This window comes from Acanthaster planci, linkage group LG09, assembly GCF_054643075.1.
Source record: "Acanthaster planci isolate LZ-2023a linkage group LG09, COTS_SCS, whole genome shotgun sequence".
Classification (NCBI taxonomy): Eukaryota; Metazoa; Echinodermata; class Asteroidea; order Valvatida; family Acanthasteridae; genus Acanthaster; species Acanthaster planci.
Genome location: NC_141785.1, coordinates 18,972,955 through 18,991,345, shown reverse-complemented (window position 1 = coordinate 18,991,345; position 18,391 = coordinate 18,972,955). Strand labels below are relative to the sequence as shown.

General features: G+C 40.9%; 2 protein-coding genes and 1 long non-coding RNA gene across 4 annotated transcripts in view; 2 read left to right on the top strand and 1 right to left on the bottom strand.

Moving 5' to 3' along the window:
- LOC110976635 (uncharacterized) overlaps window positions 1–735 on the bottom strand; it is a 1,027-nt gene extending 292 nt beyond the window's left edge. The window contains exons 1-2 of the long non-coding RNA XR_002597836.2: window positions 604–735; window positions 373–489 (exon numbers count right to left, since the gene is read on the bottom strand). This is a non-coding gene — a long non-coding RNA (uncharacterized LOC110976635). The remainder of the gene's footprint in view (window positions 1–372; window positions 490–603) is intronic.
- On the top strand, window positions 125–13,224 carry LOC110976632 (carbonic anhydrase 2-like). 2 transcript variants are annotated; one of them, XM_087140846.1, is made up of 9 exons: window positions 125–296; window positions 1,336–1,365; window positions 1,613–1,789; window positions 2,964–3,112; window positions 4,341–4,433; window positions 5,307–5,373; window positions 5,861–6,021; window positions 6,951–7,160; window positions 13,093–13,224. In XM_087140846.1, exons 1-9 carry the CDS (start codon window positions 263–265, stop codon window positions 13,117–13,119), a joined length of 948 nt encoding a protein of 315 aa, XP_086996972.1. In that variant the 5' UTR covers window positions 125–262; the 3' UTR covers window positions 13,120–13,224. The 2 variants fall into 2 exon arrangements, with proteins under 2 accessions (XP_086996972.1, XP_022085776.2); XM_022230084.2 differs by lacking the exon at window positions 125–296 and adding an exon at window positions 605–1,139.
- On the top strand, window positions 13,112–18,232 carry LOC110976634 (dehydrogenase/reductase SDR family member 11-like). Its single transcript, XM_087140847.1, has 7 exons — window positions 13,112–13,261; window positions 13,584–13,814; window positions 14,096–14,190; window positions 14,440–14,566; window positions 14,695–14,793; window positions 15,609–15,674; window positions 15,875–18,232. Exons 1-7 carry the CDS (start codon window positions 13,112–13,114, stop codon window positions 15,914–15,916), a joined length of 810 nt encoding a protein of 269 aa, XP_086996973.1. The 3' UTR covers window positions 15,917–18,232.
- Window positions 18,233–18,391: the final 159 nt, after the last annotated feature.

Below are 18,391 nucleotides of genomic sequence, written 5' to 3'. Positions count from 1 at the left end.
ACGGAATGAGCTCCCAACCACACCGTCTTAGATCACTATATTATGTATTAGAACGACTACAATACAACTTGACCTTTCTTTTGAATTTATTTCAATTTGTGCGGGGCCACCGTCTCCTAATTCATCATTATCCTAAAGTTGCAGCGCCTGATTGAAATATACATACGGATCGCTTCCCCATCGTAGAGAAAAACAAATTGACATCTCTGCCACGACGCACAATGGAGTCAAACTTGTTCCCTCATTCTACCGACAGGGCAGTATGGAAGATATGAATGAGTTTTTCTCAAGTACATGTACGTTTGTTATTTAACTTAATTCTTATTGTAAACAGTGATAGTCTGAGTTCATTATTTTGTTTAGTAGTCTTACCGTTTTGCAGATACCATCCAAAGCCCACGGACTTCAGTTTGTTCTCCCCAACCAGCCCACTACTTGGCAGTGAGCTTTGTACTTTTTGAAGTACTCGACTTCAACGCTGCAGAGACGCTGATTAGCAGAAATACAGGACAGTTTGCTGTTAGTAGACAAGTACGAAAAATGGCCACCAACCATAGAGTCTAGTCATTGTAATGCAACTTGGTAAAACATCTACACTGTTACCATGTCAGTGTTCTGTTCTTTATAGAAGTGCGCACTTCTTGGAGGCTCACTTTTTTCGAACATAACAATCTTTGTAATTTGGTTGTTTGATATATGTTGATAAGAACTGATTTGTAACCCCCTCCAAAAAATCCAACATATAGTAGTTGAACTGATTAAGTTTAACTATTTGTTGTTGCCCTTTTGTCAAATAAATAAATTAATAAGTTGACATTTTGTGATAACATGGTGCAGCAAGGTCAAAGTGTTCTCGATAGTATCGTACACTTGCATTATACTCAATGTGTAATCTGTGGCAACCACATTTTGGCTGAAGCTAGCACACAGGGTTGGCATGTATCAAAATAATTATCTGTCATAGTAGGCGTGAGTTGAATACAGCTCGAAGATCGCTGTCGTTAAGCTTCAGGTGCATAGGGCTAACGGAGGTTAGAATTTCATCAAAATGGGGCTTTGGATTTTAAGAGTAAGAGATGTGACTTGCATGTCTACTATTGTATGCATGCTCCTTGTATTTCTGTCGGATGTGCAAGCTGGTAAGTCTGTCAGTTTCCTGAAACGAATTGCCCTCAAAACTCCCGATAAAATCACATTTAATTTTCTTGCATGCAGTTTTATCTGTGAAAAAAACTTTTAAGATATTGTTTGTGCTCAGAATACAGAATTAATGAGATGAAAAAAGAAGACTTCAATCACCTGGGTAACGTTATTTTTTTTTGTTTTCATCTTCAGCTAGTTGGGGCTACCTAGATAATGAAAAAGGTAAGAATGGAATTTTCATTCTGAATACGGCAATATGTTTGCCGAAACAGCTATCAGTAAAGCAAATGCATATTGGAAAAATACAAATTTGGATTTAAAATGATGGCTTTCTGAATCACGGAAGGAGATCTTTGATGAGATTCAATAGACGTTTAGGTCAGCCGAATTTGTTGTATTTATTGGGAACACTTATTTTGAGCATTATCCGACTTGTTTTCACCCACAGCCTTTTTCCTTTGACTTAAAGGGCCCAATAATTGGACAGCAATTAATTCAGAGTGCGGCGGTATAAAACAGTCTCCAATTGACATTGTAACTGCCAGTGCCGTGGCCAATGACTTGGGCGACTTCACCTTGGTTGGCTTTGGAGCAGACGACATACCAGTCAATGCATCAATGAGAGTGGTGAACAACGGCCATGTAGGTAAGTATTGATTTTGATATATTCATTCTCAGTTGTGGCCAGCTGGCCAAACTACGCGTATTTATTACCAGAAATAATATCACACCAAACACGCGTACACCACAAGCTGTACTAAGAAATACTAAGAACCGGTTCTTCTCAGAACCACACATACTCATAAAAGAGAATATTGTACATGGTGTAACCGCAAAAATCCTTAACTAACTGTACTAAGAAATGCATGCATTATGAAATCACAGTGCTCAACTCACAGAAATATTTCTTGAGACTGATATAGAAATTGAAAAATAAATGTACTTATTCTCTGACAACACATTAGAAAAATGCATAACCACAAGTGTTCTGTTGGTTTTCTTGGAATGGTTCTTTGAGCCACCTATTTATTTTTGTTTTCCTTTAATTTGAAGCAAACAACGTTTTGACACACTTGCTGTGAAACAGGGGCACGCTTGCCCCAGAAACTTGCCTTTAAACAACGATAATTAAAATCTTCAGTCTTACTTGAAAACTTTAAAACCTGAATAACTTATAACTAATTAAGTTGTTTCTTCAGTTTAAATTAAGGCATTGCCTGTCGCTCCCAGCAAATACCTACTACGTTGAATTTCATGTGACAGTTAAACTAAACCAATGTGGCTATTTTGGCACCAATCATATCGCAGTTTAGTTTTTATTAAATTGTGTAAATCCCTTCTCAACTCTGTTTGCTTCATGCCAGCACGGGGGGGTGCAATTGGTGAAGATGCATTGCTCATGTTTGCTATTCTTCCTAGGCAGGAGACTTTTGAAAACAAGGCTTTTACCCAATACTTCAGGGAGAAGAACTGTGCAATAGCTGCTTTGGAACGGGCCAATTACTCCTGTGTTCATTTCTGCAGCAATGCAAATTTGGATTGGCTTTGCCTTGAAAATGGAAATTGGCCAAATGTTTGAAATCGGAAATTTCTGGGCACGTGCATGGTGTCCCTGGTTTTAATAGGTCTTTAAAGATTTCCATTTGAGGAATACCATAAAGAAATGCACATGGAACGTGTGGATGCTGGTTGGAGAGAGGGCTGTGGTGACTCTTGAGGTAGCTTCAGATACGGACCGTAATTAAATAAATATTTAATATAATTAAATAAATAGGAGCAGATGATTTTGATTTTGGATTGATTTCGTTTGCATCCTTCAGTGGAAGTGGTCATGACGGGAGATTATCTCGTAAGCGGAGCTGGACTGGGGCCAACGGCTTACAAAGTTGCGCAGTTTCACTTCCATTGGGGCAGTGTGAACTCTCGAGGCTCGGAGCACACCGTAGATGGGAAGGCCTATGCAGGGGAGGTAAATTTACATGTATCTATGTGCCTGTTTTCCTCCACACCACAGTTTCAAGGCTCTCCTTCAGAACTCGACCCAGACAGACTCGTCCCAAATTCTTTGGAAATTCTAATTCTCCTATATTGCGAACATAATCTCTGTGTGCACATACCATGTACCTTTGTGTTCCCACAACAGCAATGATTCCGGTGTAAAAGGTAAAACTGCCCCCCTAGAAATGTGTCCCCGTGCGCGTGCAACGTCACAAGTCTATCACCCAGACCCTGATTTCAACCGTTTTCGCGCGACGTATCGACAGACACCGTGCTTTTCTGGAATGCTCCTTGAGTCAAAACACGGCGATTGGATAAGGGGGCTTCCGTGAGCGCAGTATTAATAGCGACCGAATCGTGCGTACACGTTGTAATTGTCTAACTTTGCTCGCTGTGCTTGAGGGCTATCGGCCATGGCTTAAACCGTACGTGGACGCTTTTAACCGAACTACTTTCGACAATGTTCGCGGGCTGTAGCGTGGCGAGAGTCGAGCGGTCGTTTACCTTCCTCGACAAGTCAGACCTACACCGCGCCGCGAGACTGAAAATTACTACGCGTGCAAGAAGTCTGCAGAATACGGATTGCTCCCTTATTCGATTTCTTGCAAAAACATAGCTCAGTTTATTTTAAATCTCATACCCCCCTTCACCGTATTTCACGTGGACTTAATTCATCAATCTAACACGAAAATAACAACTTCTGTTTAGCAAAACGAGGGGGGACAATATTACCTGGAGGGGGTAGAGTAAACTGGAGGGGGACAGATTTACAGGGCGGGGGGGGGACAGTTTTACCTAGGTAAATATGTCTCCCCGGACAGTGTTACCGGAGGACAGATTTACCATCAACACCGGTCGCGTTCAGACATCTGTTGATGTATGAGGCAGACACCTCAAAAATGTTACAATGTGGTGTAATTTGGGTGGCAGAAACGTTTTTCAAGTTTGTTTAGTTGTATTTTGTTAATTGTTTCAAGAATTTGACTTGATCAATCATTTTATCAGTTGATGGCCGGTTGCTCTCACAAAACAAGAAGTCACGGTGGCACCAGTGTCATACTTGCTTACTAGTCAAATCAGAAATCTGAAATGGTTCTTTAGTCAGCCATGTAAATCTTTTTAGCTTTTTGGATGAGTGTGTTGCTTTATACATTGCGATATATTTCTTTTTTTTTATGTCTTTTTCCATTTCTCCCCAGTTGCACATTGTTTGTTACAAGACAAAATATGAGAATTTCCTCACTGCTTTGAACGATGCAGATGGTCTGACGGTCCTGGGATTCTTCCTAAATGTAAGATCTCTTCATATTTGTCCCAGCGCTCTCTCTTCCCCTTTCAAAATCTCATCAAACTTTCCGAATGAAAACTTTTCATATCAATATCATATTATTATACTTATGAATATTAATGTGACCTTTTGCCATTTTGTCACAAAGGTCAAACTGTACCAAAACAGTCCCCCCCCACTACTGTGTTTGTGTTTGATGTCGTGCCAGGTATGAACTGGCCTTTAGCCTGGTCAAGGGGGGTTGATGGAAAAGTACATTTAAAGCGTGTGGACAACGCAAGTTGTACAAACCTAATAAATCAGGTGTAATCGCTTTTCAAGTGACAGTACTACAGAAGGACAGCGGAAGGCCTTTTTCAGTCACAGTTCAATCAAATATGGGTAAACTGCTTCAATGCCATTATGCTATTTTTGAGATCACTCAAAAATACATCATTGCCTAAAAGGTTTCAACGGCTTTTCATGAATATTCATCATGCATGCATGCACAACTTGTGCCGAAGTATGTAGAACCATAGGTCTGTTTCCTGTTGATAGGAGTGCAGGATATTTTATCACCTTGGACTTGTCTTTGCAAGGGGAGGGACGGGGGGCGGCACTTGCTCAGACCTTGAAAACAAAGAGGAAAGAAGAAAAAACAGAAAAGAAAAGCAATAAGCTGTAGATATGAAAATAATGTGTACCCTAATTTACTAGAAAATACCTGGCAGTTGACCCCTTCCACGGGTCATCAGTTTGTGAGTTTTGCCACCCCCCCTCTGCCCAGAAAAAGTCTTCACACATCTCATCCAAAATAGAAATTCTGCCTATGCCCATGTTTTCTATCACAAAATTTAAATTAAAAATTGGTGACAAATCATCGAGTTCCCCCCACCAGGTTCATGCAGAGGACAATCCAGCTCTTGCATCACTGTTTGATTCCATCTCCGTGATCCAGTTTGAGGGTAAGTCATTGTAGTAACTAAGACCAGTCATAAAAATGCTAAATCAACACGGGAACTTCTAAGGAAGTTGGAAACATGCAAGCACGTAGTGACAGTGGTTCCCTTTGACAACTTTAAATTAACTTAATTTAACAAAATTAACTTTAAATTTAGATTTGCCTTTCATAGTGCTCAAGTATCTTTTTTTAAAAAGGCAGGCACCCTGCATTTAGGGTGGCACTCCCAAATGGAGGAGAAGCTTAACATGTACGAAAAATGTCATCATAAGTTGTGTCTTAAGAGCAGAAGAAAATAGGGAAACGACTATACATGTATGTCTTACTGACAAAAGGATGGAGGGCGTGTTGGATGTGCACAACCCCTTCTGGATCTCCCTATGGTGAAGATTGTGTTCATCCTTTGGTACATTAATACTGGCATTTAAACAAAGAATTGAGGGGCGTCGAGGGCCAGCCCAATGTCAGTGGACGATGCTCTTATATCACAGATGACGTAGTTCCCCTCTCATCACCTATTGTCTTCAAGAGCTTCCTCCCAAGTGACCTGTCAACATTCTACCGCTACAGTGGTTCCCTGACCACGCCCCCTTGCTTTGAGATCGTCACCTGGAATGTCTTTGCCTCGCCCATTATGGTATCCGAAGCACAGGTGAGCACAAACTCTGGCTTATTCGTCCACAGCAATTTCAGTGAATTTTCGTTTTCAATCAGTGAAATCCTCTGGAAAAAAGAGCATAGCTTATTGCTCTAGCTGTTGTTTAAAGGTTCATTTTCTACAAACTAGAACACATGCAATTCTCTCAGAAGTCACTTTACAGGCATCTGTTCTTGGTATCAAAAGGGGGCGGAGGCAGGGGCAGTTGCCCTCCCTTGGGGTAAAAAAAGGGAAACGTGAGAAAGGAGGAAAGAGGGAAAAGTAATGAAAATCACTTATTGGCTCAAAAATGAATCGGAAATAACCTTCTTCTACCATTAATGATTTGCCAATTTGCTGCTAGTGAATGCTTTAACCAGCAGCGACGTGGGGGGAGGCTAGTTGTTAGACCATCAGTCATCAGTCAGTAATGGGCTGATCCGTTAACCCCGCCCCAATATAGGCCCAGCAAAAAGTATGTGGGGGGGCATTGGCACCGGCACTTCCTCCGCTGGTGGCTTTAACTCCCGTAACAACCCCCCCCCCCATGACCACAATATTCCTGGCACTGCCCGTGTTTGCTGACTCTATTTGGAAATTTTGAGTTGCCAAGATCTAACCCCTCACATCTGCCTACATGTCCTCTGCAGTGTCACCCCTATAAATAATCATAGATGCAAACTGAATCAATCAGTTAGTGGGACTTGGACAACTGAACAGCCCCATTTGTTCCATTAAGTATCTTGGACATGTACTTGAAGATTAACTGTAATGTCAGGCTCAACTAACAAAACCTGTTGAGAAAACTTCTTACGCACCAAGCAAACAGGCTCTGTTGAACACATCACCCTTAAGTGTGAACATTTAGACGTTTAGCATACAGTCATTCTACCTTGATCACGTACGCAGCTTTATGTTTTTTCCCTTATCATTGGCATATGCAGCTGACTGCATTGCGCAGACAGTATGCCAACGAACCTGATGCATTGGCCAACATCGCCCTGAAAGACACCTTTCGTCCTGTCCAGTCTCTCAGTGATCGCACCATCTACGTAAACACGAAAGCGAGTGCGTCCACCGAAACAAAGAGCCCTGCTTCCTCTGCACCACGCCTGTTTGCATCCTGCTGGCTCGTCGCCATGGTTATTGCTAAGGTTGTGGTTTTAACAATGAAATAATTCGCAAAGTCTGTTTCAGTCTTTTCTGCATTTATGCTTTTACACACGACTGAGCTTTAGATCTCAGCATGGGACGCATTGATTACTTTTACTGCATTATTTAGAATTGTGGGAGTAATTATTATTCATAAATACTTAAGACAATTTAGCCATTTATATTGGTGGAGGGTCTGTCACATGGCTGTAGGGCTGAGTTAGTTCGAATAATTCCTATTCGAATATTCGATCTTCAATTTGATCGAATGTCGCACCGACCGGCAGATTGTTGATGAACAAACTATTACACAAAATCAATTGCAATATAACACACACCGATATAATAGCTTCACATATCTAGGAGTATCTCCAGCCACGAGAGATGAACAAGACTTCTTTCCCTGTTGAAAATTTCTATTCCTTTTAAATTGTTTATTGAATAATTTACTTTTTAAATCGTTGTAGAATTTCTGATACTTTTCATTTGAATCTTCTTGAAACAAGCCTCCATAGTGCAACTTTTCATTAAAAAAAGTTCCCTTTTCATTAATTTTGCATTCGTATATTCAAAACAGTCAGGAGGACCATCGCCATTTTGGAAATTGATGCCTACACTCCATGGCAAAATAGAGCAATTTGGAGTGCCCCGTTTAGTCCGATATTTTCAGAAATACAAGCTGACAGTCCTCACCCTGCATTTCATCCACCTTTTAACAAACCACCTAGTCCACGTGTACGTGCCATGAAAGGCTTTAATAGCAGAGAATTTCGTAGCCTAAAAAATTTCATTTTAGAGCATTAATTGCTTGGGTACAAATTCCTCTATTAGGATTACATACAACATTGACATTATCTAAGCTGACCAACTGTATCCCAAAAAGATCTTAGCGGATTCTTCTAGAGCAGGAACCATACTTTCAAAAGCACTTTGTTTTAACACTTTTCAAAGTGATGCTTTATTTTTATTTTTAAAATGGGGTCAATGGGCACTGACACATGTCAAAGGTCATCTTGACTTCTGATTCACAAAGCAAAATTTCCACAACATCAGTGAAAAGAGCATATTTCTTCTGATTACTTTGATACCACATTTGCATTTATTTGATAAAAATGAGAGGGTTACGTTTCACTTTTACGAAAAGGGTGGATTTATAAGTGACAACTGTCCCTTTTAGTTGATTGTGCTAAAAATTGGTAGGTATTTATTATTCATTGACAGCAATTTTTATCAAACTCTGAAGACCTCCCAAGGTCAAAAAGTGTGTTGGTCTGACACGGAATGACCCACTTCGTTTTATGCCCCCCCCCATTTTTAAAATTTTGCCCTTGCACAGGTCTACGGCGACTCGTGCGCTGACCAGAAACTGGATACTTTTTTTGGGGGGGGGCCTAAAGGAATGAGGTAACACTGTATAACAGCTGTACGTTCCAGGTAGTGTCCTCTTTGCGTTGTGGTGTTAGTAGGTCTTGCACAGCTCCTGATCTGGTGATCTCTGTTTTTGTTTGATTGTTTAGTTTGTTTTATTCCCCCCATTTTGGAATATATTAGAGTGTACAATTATGGTTTCTTGGGCTACAGATCTGGCTGCATGCATGCTTTGGAACGTTCCTTCAGAAATACTTTGTAAAATTTTGTGCCGTTACAATATCCAATTACACTGTTAATCTAACTTTCATGCATCTGAACTACATATAGTCGAAAAATGCACGGACTCATAAAGACACCTGAATTCAATTCCAAGCCATTCCCCGTCAATCAGTGATTTCTGATGAAAAAAAAGAGGATGGGCAAACTGGATCCACCAGGGATAGGATACTCTATAGTGCGAGTATGGGCCATTTAAGAATGAGTTGACAGTTGCAGATTCTGCTCGTGTCGGTCGGAGTTGACCTTTTAGATTCACCCGCGTTTTGTGTAGTTGAAAAGATTAATTGATGTACCCAGCCTGTGACAAAGGGGGCCGCAAATGTGATGTAGAAGCTGTATACTCAAGGTATACTGCACCTTCGCCCCTCCCCCACCCTCGCCAACTCTGAAAGGAATGTCCCGAGCTGCAACAATAACGGGGGGCTGAGCGTGCACACGTGTCGGCAGACTTGAATCAAGACTAGGCCTATTCTGGCCTTACCACAGAGTACTGAAAATGGTAGCCGTCCACAAAGTCATTTAGTTCTCGATAAGTTTAGTTTTGTATGACAATTTCAGATTAATATGTTGGCCTCTTAATGGATAATGATAAATACAGTTTTCTGAGGTAGCCATATGAAGTGGGGCTTCGTCAGTAATTTATATTCTTTAGGCTGTGGCGCATGAACCCACGTACTACTGTCTGCGAACGGGTCTTACAACATCCAACTTTCATACGCGCGCGCGTATACCCGGTCCTGTCTGGAAAGAAGGCCAAGAGGGTGGCAGTGCTCACAAGGACAACTGTCCTTTTGTTGTAGGTGTACATCTGTACCTTTTTCGATTTGGCAACATTTAGGCGTTGGTGAGTACGTACCCTACTATTTATTATGGTTTCTGCGGCGAAATAGATCCAGCAAATGCTGCCACTTGGCAAGATCATTTGCGCGCGAACACTGTACATGTATACGTGTGGCGCCTATTCTTAGAAATACATTTTTCTGACGTGCATCATGGCACAGGCCGTGCTGGACGTTCAACTAGTAAGTACGTAGGCCTACACCGAGGAAGGTAGGAGCCGTCGCCGGGCCTTTAAGGTATTTAAACATTAGTATAGGCTTATAGCATCCATCGCAGTCTCAATATTTCTTACCTTTGGTGATATGTGTTTTGGTGTTACACTCGTACTGTACCACCATAAAATTGGTACTCTCTGGACTAGGACTTACATAGGAAATCCATATGCGTATATCACCAATTTTCCGCAGTTTATAAATGAACCATAACGTTACTAAAAAGTAAAACTTAACAGCTAAGCATATGGTCCTACTTACAATTGGTAACTATAGTGATTTCACTCTTGTTAGCTTTTTTTTTACTCTTTTGGAATAGATTTATAAGAGGTTCGTCACTCTTTTTGAGAGTGAGGTTTTCACTCTGTCGTGTTTAGAGTGTGTGCATTGCTCAGTTTCCGAATCCTTTTTTAATTGTGCGTTTGTTGCTTTTGTGTGGGTTTCTTTATCTCGCTTTTCCTTTTGAATTACACGTATGCAAGACCGACTTGCCGAGGTTGGAAATATTCAATGTATGACGGCTGCATAGCACCTTCAACCTCAGTTGCTCAGGACTCTCCCTTCCTGTCTCTACATACGCAAGCGAGGATAACTCAGTGCACACCTTTCCACGTTAATAGTATATACAACGCAAACCTTGTTTGGGATGGACGGGGGTGTATTTTCATGGATCAAGCACCATAATACGGCGAAGTAAGTCTGAAATGGCTGATTCGCATACATATTGTGAAACCTTCCTGTAGAGCTGCGCACACAAACAGTACGTAATGTAATACGACCAGCAGGATGACAGATGGTAATAGATATACAAGTAATATAAGAACTAGCGAAGCGAGTCCTGTTTGGTGTACAACTTTGCAGAGCCATTGGCAAACCAAGACTTAATTACATAAGGGGGGGGGAGTCCACTGCGGCATGGGACTGATGCAATCTAAAACGTTGAGTAACAACAAAGTCTTGGTCAAACCCATCTGTCACATCAGCCCACCATAGCTTCGCAGCCTCATTGACGATAGTCGTATATGAATACATATGTATACATGACCCCCATTGGAAATTCAACGGATGACAAAGGGTTGCGTGTGTGCGTGTGTGTTGTACGCGAAGGGCTGAAAAAGGACACTTGTTGATTGTACTGCTTGTAATGGTCACTTGAACCATGGAGACTTGAACAAGCTAGCAGCCTCAAGTATTTAGTCCTCACACTTTTGAAAAATGGAATTACTGATGAAAGAAGCAGTGAATAAGTGGTGACATTTCTCAAGACAACTCTTACAGAAATGATCCAATTAAACTCCAACCAATAACAAATCGTGATACCTACTCCTCTTCAGAGATTATTTATGAAATGAGATGCGTGAAGGAACAACATTTTGAATTCAATTGGCCAAAACTCTCTCGGTAGTCATCTAATCCATGGTCTCGTCATCCAGTATCCCGGGCTTAAACATAAATAACTTTCCTCAGAACCTGTACGATCATAGGCCTATAGCCTGAAAAAAGTGTATAAACTCTAGCTTGATTCTTGCCTCCCTAGATAAAAGCAAACAACGCTCCTACTGGAACAGTAAACTATGCCAGGCTACTCTGACTGCACAGTGATTGTGCATGTGCAGCCAATGTCGCAGGCCCATGCTGCCAGAGATAGGCATGTCCCAATGATGCCTTGGCCCTCTCTACACGAGAGAGGCATTATCATACAATACATTGGAAGCATGCTTAAACTTACATTCATAAATACCTCAGACAATCTCCCTATTCAACAACGTGCAACTTGATCGCGCATTATAATATGTGTCATTTGATAATGCCCGCTGGGAAGAGATAATACCCGCTGCGTAAATCACACGCTAGCACCTATTATATTGTTTTATTTTATTTGCTTTAATGGCGCTTTCAGTTACTCAGGTCATTTGCGCCAATAACCATACGATTAATCATAACCTGTGTTAATCAGCATAACTTTACGTGGTTAAAAAGAAGGTTCAGTTGTAGAAGCAGGAGAGAATCGGAGTACCCTGCAGCAGAAAACATGCAAGAACGAGTGCGGACTGGAATCCAAATTCCAACCTAAAGCCGGAGCCAAGCCAGGACTCGGACCCGGGCCTCATTGGTGCAAAGCGAGGAAAGACCAGCAACGCTAACATGCACCCCCAGGCACATGGATATGAGCTTTGATCACTGTAAAGATAATGGAGATCGGTGGCTGCAGGACAGTTTAATCGATTCTGATTGGTCAAAAGTCTATGTGCACGCGGCTCGCCACGCGCGTGCCAAGTCCATGTAAGATCTATTGTATTAGACAACTTGCAAAAGGAATATACCATAAAATGGATGGGGGGGGTGCGAAGATGAATGTAAAATTCTAGAACAAAATCATAGGAAATCCATCGTATATTGACTTCTTGTGACTTTCTGATTAAAAAGTATTTGTATATACTAATCAAACTTTCACCGTGCAGTTGCAAATGGATAATATCTGTACATACAAAGCAACAAAAGTAACTGAAGATGTAAGGTTCTTCATCGAACTATAATTGAAATTAAACAAAAGAATATAACAAGGAAAAAGAAAAGTGACAAATTAATTTAAATTAATTGAACATATCTGTGAACGTGTGAACTTAGCCACTGAACGGGGCCGATCTCTAGGCAGCCTTTTCCTTAAAACCCTTTCCAATAAACGTTGAGACGAATCCTGTGCCCATGCTAACATTATCACTGGGCTTTCCATATTCAGAAGCGAAATTCCATGCCATTTACTCTCAATGTGAGTCGCCTCAAAACCGCTTTCGCGCCATTAAAGGAAACATGAAAATCCTTTCATCAATATACTTAAAGGGGAGTGTTTTTTCTTTGATCTACTCACCCAAACAGCGTAAGAAAAAAAACGCGCAAAATCCTTCACAATTAATCCAGGAAAGTTTTGAAAGGTTTACACTTTCCCATAAATTAATAATCTAATCTCTCTTTCCAAAAAAGTCTGACTTAATGTTTTAAAACATAACAGGAGCCTATCTAACTTATTTTCTGACTTAAAGTTGTACACAGCTGTATGTCTGTTCAAACAGAAAAAAGTATTGATTTTTTCCGAAGTGTTGCAAATCTATTTCTTAATGCAAGTTCTCTACATGAAAAGGACCCTAATTAAATGAAATTATTGCCAAAGGAGTTTGAAGATTTGCAAGGTGCCTCTATCTGCACATTATTGAAACAATTTTTCCTTCTGCAGTTTAGAACTGTCGATTGTCATGGCTAGCAGAGAGGGCATGCAGAGATGGGCGGGGCGTGTTGCCTTGGTAACAGGAGCCTCTTCTGGTATCGGTCAAGCCACAGCGAAGGCGCTTGCCAAACAGGGCATGAAAGTGATCGGCTGTGACAGGGACATCAAACCAGTTGAGGTCAGGAAAGGATGAGGCTACCGTTTACAAAATTGTATGAATTTTTGCACTAGAATTAAAGCACTAACATGCTCTGGTTTCTCCTGCAATGGAAAGTTTTTACCTTCTGAACGTTTAGAAATCTATCACTTCCAAAGTTTGCCAGGTGGAAATTTCAGAGTTTAAGTTGGCCTAGAAATGAGTGTATTGTCTAATTTGCCTGATTTTCAATTTAGAGGTAATTTTTCATCATTCGTGCTAATTATAGTTCAAGTATCATCACTCATTCGAATAACCTGTTGCTCATCTTTAGTTCGTTCGATCGACTTTTGAAACTTTCAAGGATGATGCTCAGGTGTTATCACGGGACAGCACTGTTACTGGTTCCTTGTATGCAATTAAGTGCGAGTTGTCGCAGGAGGACGAAATCCTCGCGATGTTTGCCGAGATCAAAGAGAAGTTTGGTGGTGTGGATGTCTGTATCAGCAACGCAGCACTTAGTCATTCTGGTTCAATAAATTCGGGAATGGGAATACTGAATGGAGAGACGGCCAAATGGCGAGACATGCTGAACGTGAGTACAACTGGACCATTATTCGCTGTTGCTTGTTGGCGCCATTCCTATTGGAACTCTTTGAATTTGTGGCTCTTGAAATAAATGAACTCTCACTGAGGATAAGAGATTCTCTTTCAACATTGATAACTATCCTGCTCCCTAAACAAGTTGTCTCCCAGATTTGATGTCACACATAGCCCTATATTACCCAGTTAGATGTCGGCGACCATGAATGGTCTCAATGCCACCATGTGGCACTCATCACTTTTTCTGCGTTTTACTGTAATCTTTGGTTACAGGTCAACATCTTGGCTGTAGCAATTTGTTGTCGAGAGGCTGTGAAACAAATGGAGGAAAAGGGGGCAATGGACGGTCAGTTGTTAGTGACCAACAGGTAACTGAAGTGAACATCGGTATTTTGGTAAATAGCACAGGTTGTTTTAAATCCAAGGGGATATATTGGAAATCAGATTGGGATATGCTGATTTTGGTCTATTGGAAATCCAATGGATCTGTAATGGGCTTTCCTCGTAAAATTTTGTTTCCTTTCAAGAGCATTCATTACAATCAATTTTGTAAGTTTCAATTTCAATTCTCTGCTTTTCTTGGAACCGGGGTGAACGCTTCTGTTCTTCATACACAGTTTGACTGGCCACCGATTGTCCGCAAGACAAATCCATTTCTATGGCGTCACCAAGCACGCCGTGACTGCCTTGGTGGAAGCTATCCGACGGGAATTGAGAGAGAAGAAGAGTCGTATTAGAATTGCGGTAAAGAATTTGATCCTTAAAAGCTGTATGACTTCGAATATTTAGACCTGTATGTAGATAGTTGGCCAATTTTTCCCTCTTTGTTTACGTTCACTGAATGCAATCCTTAACCTTTGGACTTCTTACAGCAAGTCTCGCCTGGGTTAGTACGTACAAGATTTCAAGAGCACATGTATCCCAAGGACGATCCTGAAGAGGTCCACGCTGTGATGTACAAATCGTTGGAGGTAAACCCTATTCTCTAAACTCTAAATCTGCACCTCTGTCCATGCAGAGGAAGTTTTAAATGTGGAAAAAAGATGTTTTTAAAACCGTTTCCTCCCGACGAAATATCTTATTTTTTAAAACTCTTTTGGAAAACCACTCTGTATCATAAAATCGTCTATCTGCTCACAAGTAGTTTCTCTTATAGTGACAATGACCCATATCGATATGCCAACATGGCACTTGACGGACTTAGATGGTGTGTTGTTCATGAGTGACCGTGCTTTTTTGAAATACTGAATTGGCTTTTTACTTAAGCACTATCCTAACCCTCTTCTTTCTCTGTGGGGATGGGGAGGGGTGAGGCATGTTTTAACCAATCTTTTCAAACTTCAAACTGTGTTCAGTTTGGCACCCATTAAATGTCACACTTGAATTTTATCATTCACCTTTGAATTTAACTTAAACACACCACGTACATGTACACTATTACTCACTGGTTCTCCAAACCCTATCCCACAAGAAGTTGAAAGAAGCCGAATTTGAGCTCTAACCTCAAGAATATCAGAAACATTTCAGCCTCCTATAGCCATGGCAGATAGTATAGGAACCCCTCTGCAAGGGCCTCACAGAGTTCCGTTGGTTGGACTTTCCAGAGGTCAAGGGTTCGAATCCTGCTTCAGTTAAGGTATCACTGCAGCTGGCAACCAAACATTCCTTCGTATAAAATGGATTTCTTTACCTGTGGTATGAATCCAGTCTTAGTTTTCTTGGTTCAGTTTTTGAAATTTTGATGGAGCTGCTTCACTGGATTTTTTCTTGTGTGTGTGGATGATAGGTCTTGAAAGCAGAGGATATCGCTGACAATATGCTCTACATACTGCAAGTTCCACCCCATGTTCAGGTATGTTCACAGCCGTCTTGTCAAAATGTTTTTGGAGCCGTCATCAATTTTGACTGTTCAATAAATTTCGCACCACTCCATATTTCCATTTGAGAAGGTGTTTCAAGTGTATAATATACACATATTATAAATATGATAGATCACTCTAATCTAATTTGGCTAATTCAGGTAGCCTCTGAACAGATGTATTTTTAACACAGGTTCATGATATCCTTGTGCGATCAACGGAGCAGCAATCTTGAAGAACCCACAGGAGACCGAATGACGGAACTTTCCTCCAAGAGGGCTTAGTGTATTACCTTAAAAATTTCAACCACCGATTCGGTCGTTTGTCTTTAGTTTCTCAGGTAGTGGAAGTTTTAAACATATCTATGGTATTAACTGTGCAATTGTTATTTTTATGAATTTTCTTTAACGTGAGTTTTACAGTGATCTTACGATTCACTCGAAATTGAATTGATGGATGTTTCTTAATTGTCACTATTTATGCATTATATAAGAATGTATATAAAGGGAGTGAAATGCGTCTACTGCAATGAATAACAGACTGGTTGCGTGTTAGATTAACGTTAAATCAAATGCAGTTTAGATTGCTCAGTCATGCTATCCTAAAATCCATATCTGTCCATGTCAAGTTGATATTTAGGGTATCTTAAAAAAGGAAACCGAGATTAACTTTGTGGCCCCACGCATGAACCTGATATGCCACATTTTCAAACTTTCTGAGTTAGCTGCATGAATGTGTAGAGTAAGATCATATCCTTTTTTGCGAGGCTGCCCTATTTTTGAAATACAGAGGGCGGTATTATTCTGACCAAACAGAAAATTCCAAGAAGCGCAAACTTTAACTAGATTTTTCTCAGTTTCATATCTGTGTGGCTTGTCAGGTTCATGCATGGGGCCACAGAACTAATCTGTTCCTTGAATGTGACTTATTATACTTGGACTCTTTAATGTATGAAACTCGAGACGCAACCTTTTCTGTTTCTTGCCACAGCTTCAATCATTCTTCAAACCTATTTGCTTGATACCGAATTTGTTTGGGCAAACTGGTATCAGAAACATGGGCTAACAGGCCCGAAACACATCAACTACACACTCAATGGACGCTCAGTTCCCATGTACATCAATTTCCATTGGCACCCAGGCTAATTAGTAATTCAGCGGGCACGTAGGCCCAGGAGCAGTATTTCCGGGGTACAGTCATGGTTCGCTATGGAACACCCAGCACACCCAACCCACATGGGTATAAGAGGGAGTGGCTAACCCCTTACAAACAGTGTAAAAACACACATCCATATGAGAAACAATATCCACTGTTAACGGTAACCATATTAATAATAATAATACGTGTCAAATCATGTATGTATTAGGAGATGGCTGTCCCCGCATCCTGTTAGAAAACGCCATTTCTAAAGGAAATGTGGTAGACAAGGTCGGGGCTGTATACCAGGCAAAATATGGGACGGAGGGGTACCCCCCCTTACCTGTCCAATCCCTATACACACTGTAGACTATTGTTACCTAACACCCCCCCCCAGAACTCTGTAAAGAATTCCTGACATGAGATTCCGATCAAACAATGACCAACACAAAGGCAGCGGGTTCTCTCCGTCCCATATCTTGCTTCAAAGGCGGAGCTGGGGTGGTGGTGGGCAAATTGAACCAGCTTGCATAATTTGCTGTGACTGAATGACCCACACAATACGCATTCCCTCTGGCGTTGTATACAATAAGCCTTTTGCCAGTTAAATTTGAATAAAATCTGGTACACTGAGTTCTTTAAATTCACGGCAAGCCGTTCCTGGGTTACATAAGAGACTATACCCAGCAAGAAATGAGACCGAGGGGTACCCCCCCAACATGTCCAATCCCTATACACATTCCAGACTATTGTTAATTAACACATCCCCCAAGATGTCTGAAAGGAATTCCCCAGTTTCCTGCGAGACAATGACCAACACAAAGCAGGGGGGGGTTCTCTCCGTCTCATACCTTGCTGCATATGTAAGGACGCCTTTCAACAACATACTGTTCTCAATGGAAAAGAAGGGCACAAAGGAACCAGTCCATTCCAAAGATTGTGGTCGCTAAGCAAAAGCTTGCCCGAATCACGAGGTATAGCAACAGTGTCTTCCGTCTGGGGAATTCAGATAACTCAGTGTACCAGATTTTATTCAAATTTAACTCGCACATGGCTTATTAGTACCTTGACTGTTCGCCCGATTGGTAAAATCACTTGGAAGTAATTGGCTAGCACTCTTGACTGTGATTGGTTAAAAGTCTTCACTGTGATTGGTCAAATCTATCAATAATTAGTGCTAAAATCCTCCACAGAATCCGACCTTTCAGAAACCCTGAATGTTTTAAGTTAAAAGTACAATCTAGTGGAGGTAATTTGAGTGTGAAAAAATGCGAACAAGTGGACAATTATGACATCTGTTTGAACACTGAATATTACCATTCAGGACAGTTTACATTGTAAAATACTCTACTTTTAATCACACCAAGCATGTGAACTCATTTTTGTCAAGTATAAAGTATTCTGTCAAAATATATACATTGTGACAGTATCTCTTATTTTTGTAAATGGTAAGGTAAACTGTTTCGGTATGATGTCTTTTTTCGTATGACACCAAGAAATCCACATTTCCGTCACGCATGACGGAGCACGAATTTATGGTTTAATGGACAGCGTCAGAAATGGCTTTGCACCT

Excerpts from the sequence above, each read along its gene's own strand:
- LOC110976632 (XM_022230084.2), top strand. The coding sequence starts at position 1,049 with ATGGGGCTTTGGATTTTAAGAGTAAGAGATGTGACTTGCATGTCTACT. Across the intron at positions 1,366-1,612 it reads CTACCTAGATAATGAAAAAG|GGCCCAATAATTGGACAGCA; the intron begins GTAAGAATGGAA and ends TTTGACTTAAAG. Across the intron at positions 1,790-2,963 it reads GGTGAACAACGGCCATGTAG|TGGAAGTGGTCATGACGGGA; the intron begins GTAAGTATTGAT and ends TGCATCCTTCAG.
- LOC110976634 (XM_087140847.1), top strand. The coding sequence starts at position 13,112 with ATGGCTAGCAGAGAGGGCATGCAGAGATGGGCGGGGCGTGTTGCCTTG. Across the intron at positions 14,191-14,439 it reads CAGTTGTTAGTGACCAACAG|TTTGACTGGCCACCGATTGT; the intron begins GTAACTGAAGTG and ends CTTCATACACAG. Across the intron at positions 14,567-14,694 it reads AGAGTCGTATTAGAATTGCG|CAAGTCTCGCCTGGGTTAGT; the intron begins GTAAAGAATTTG and ends GACTTCTTACAG.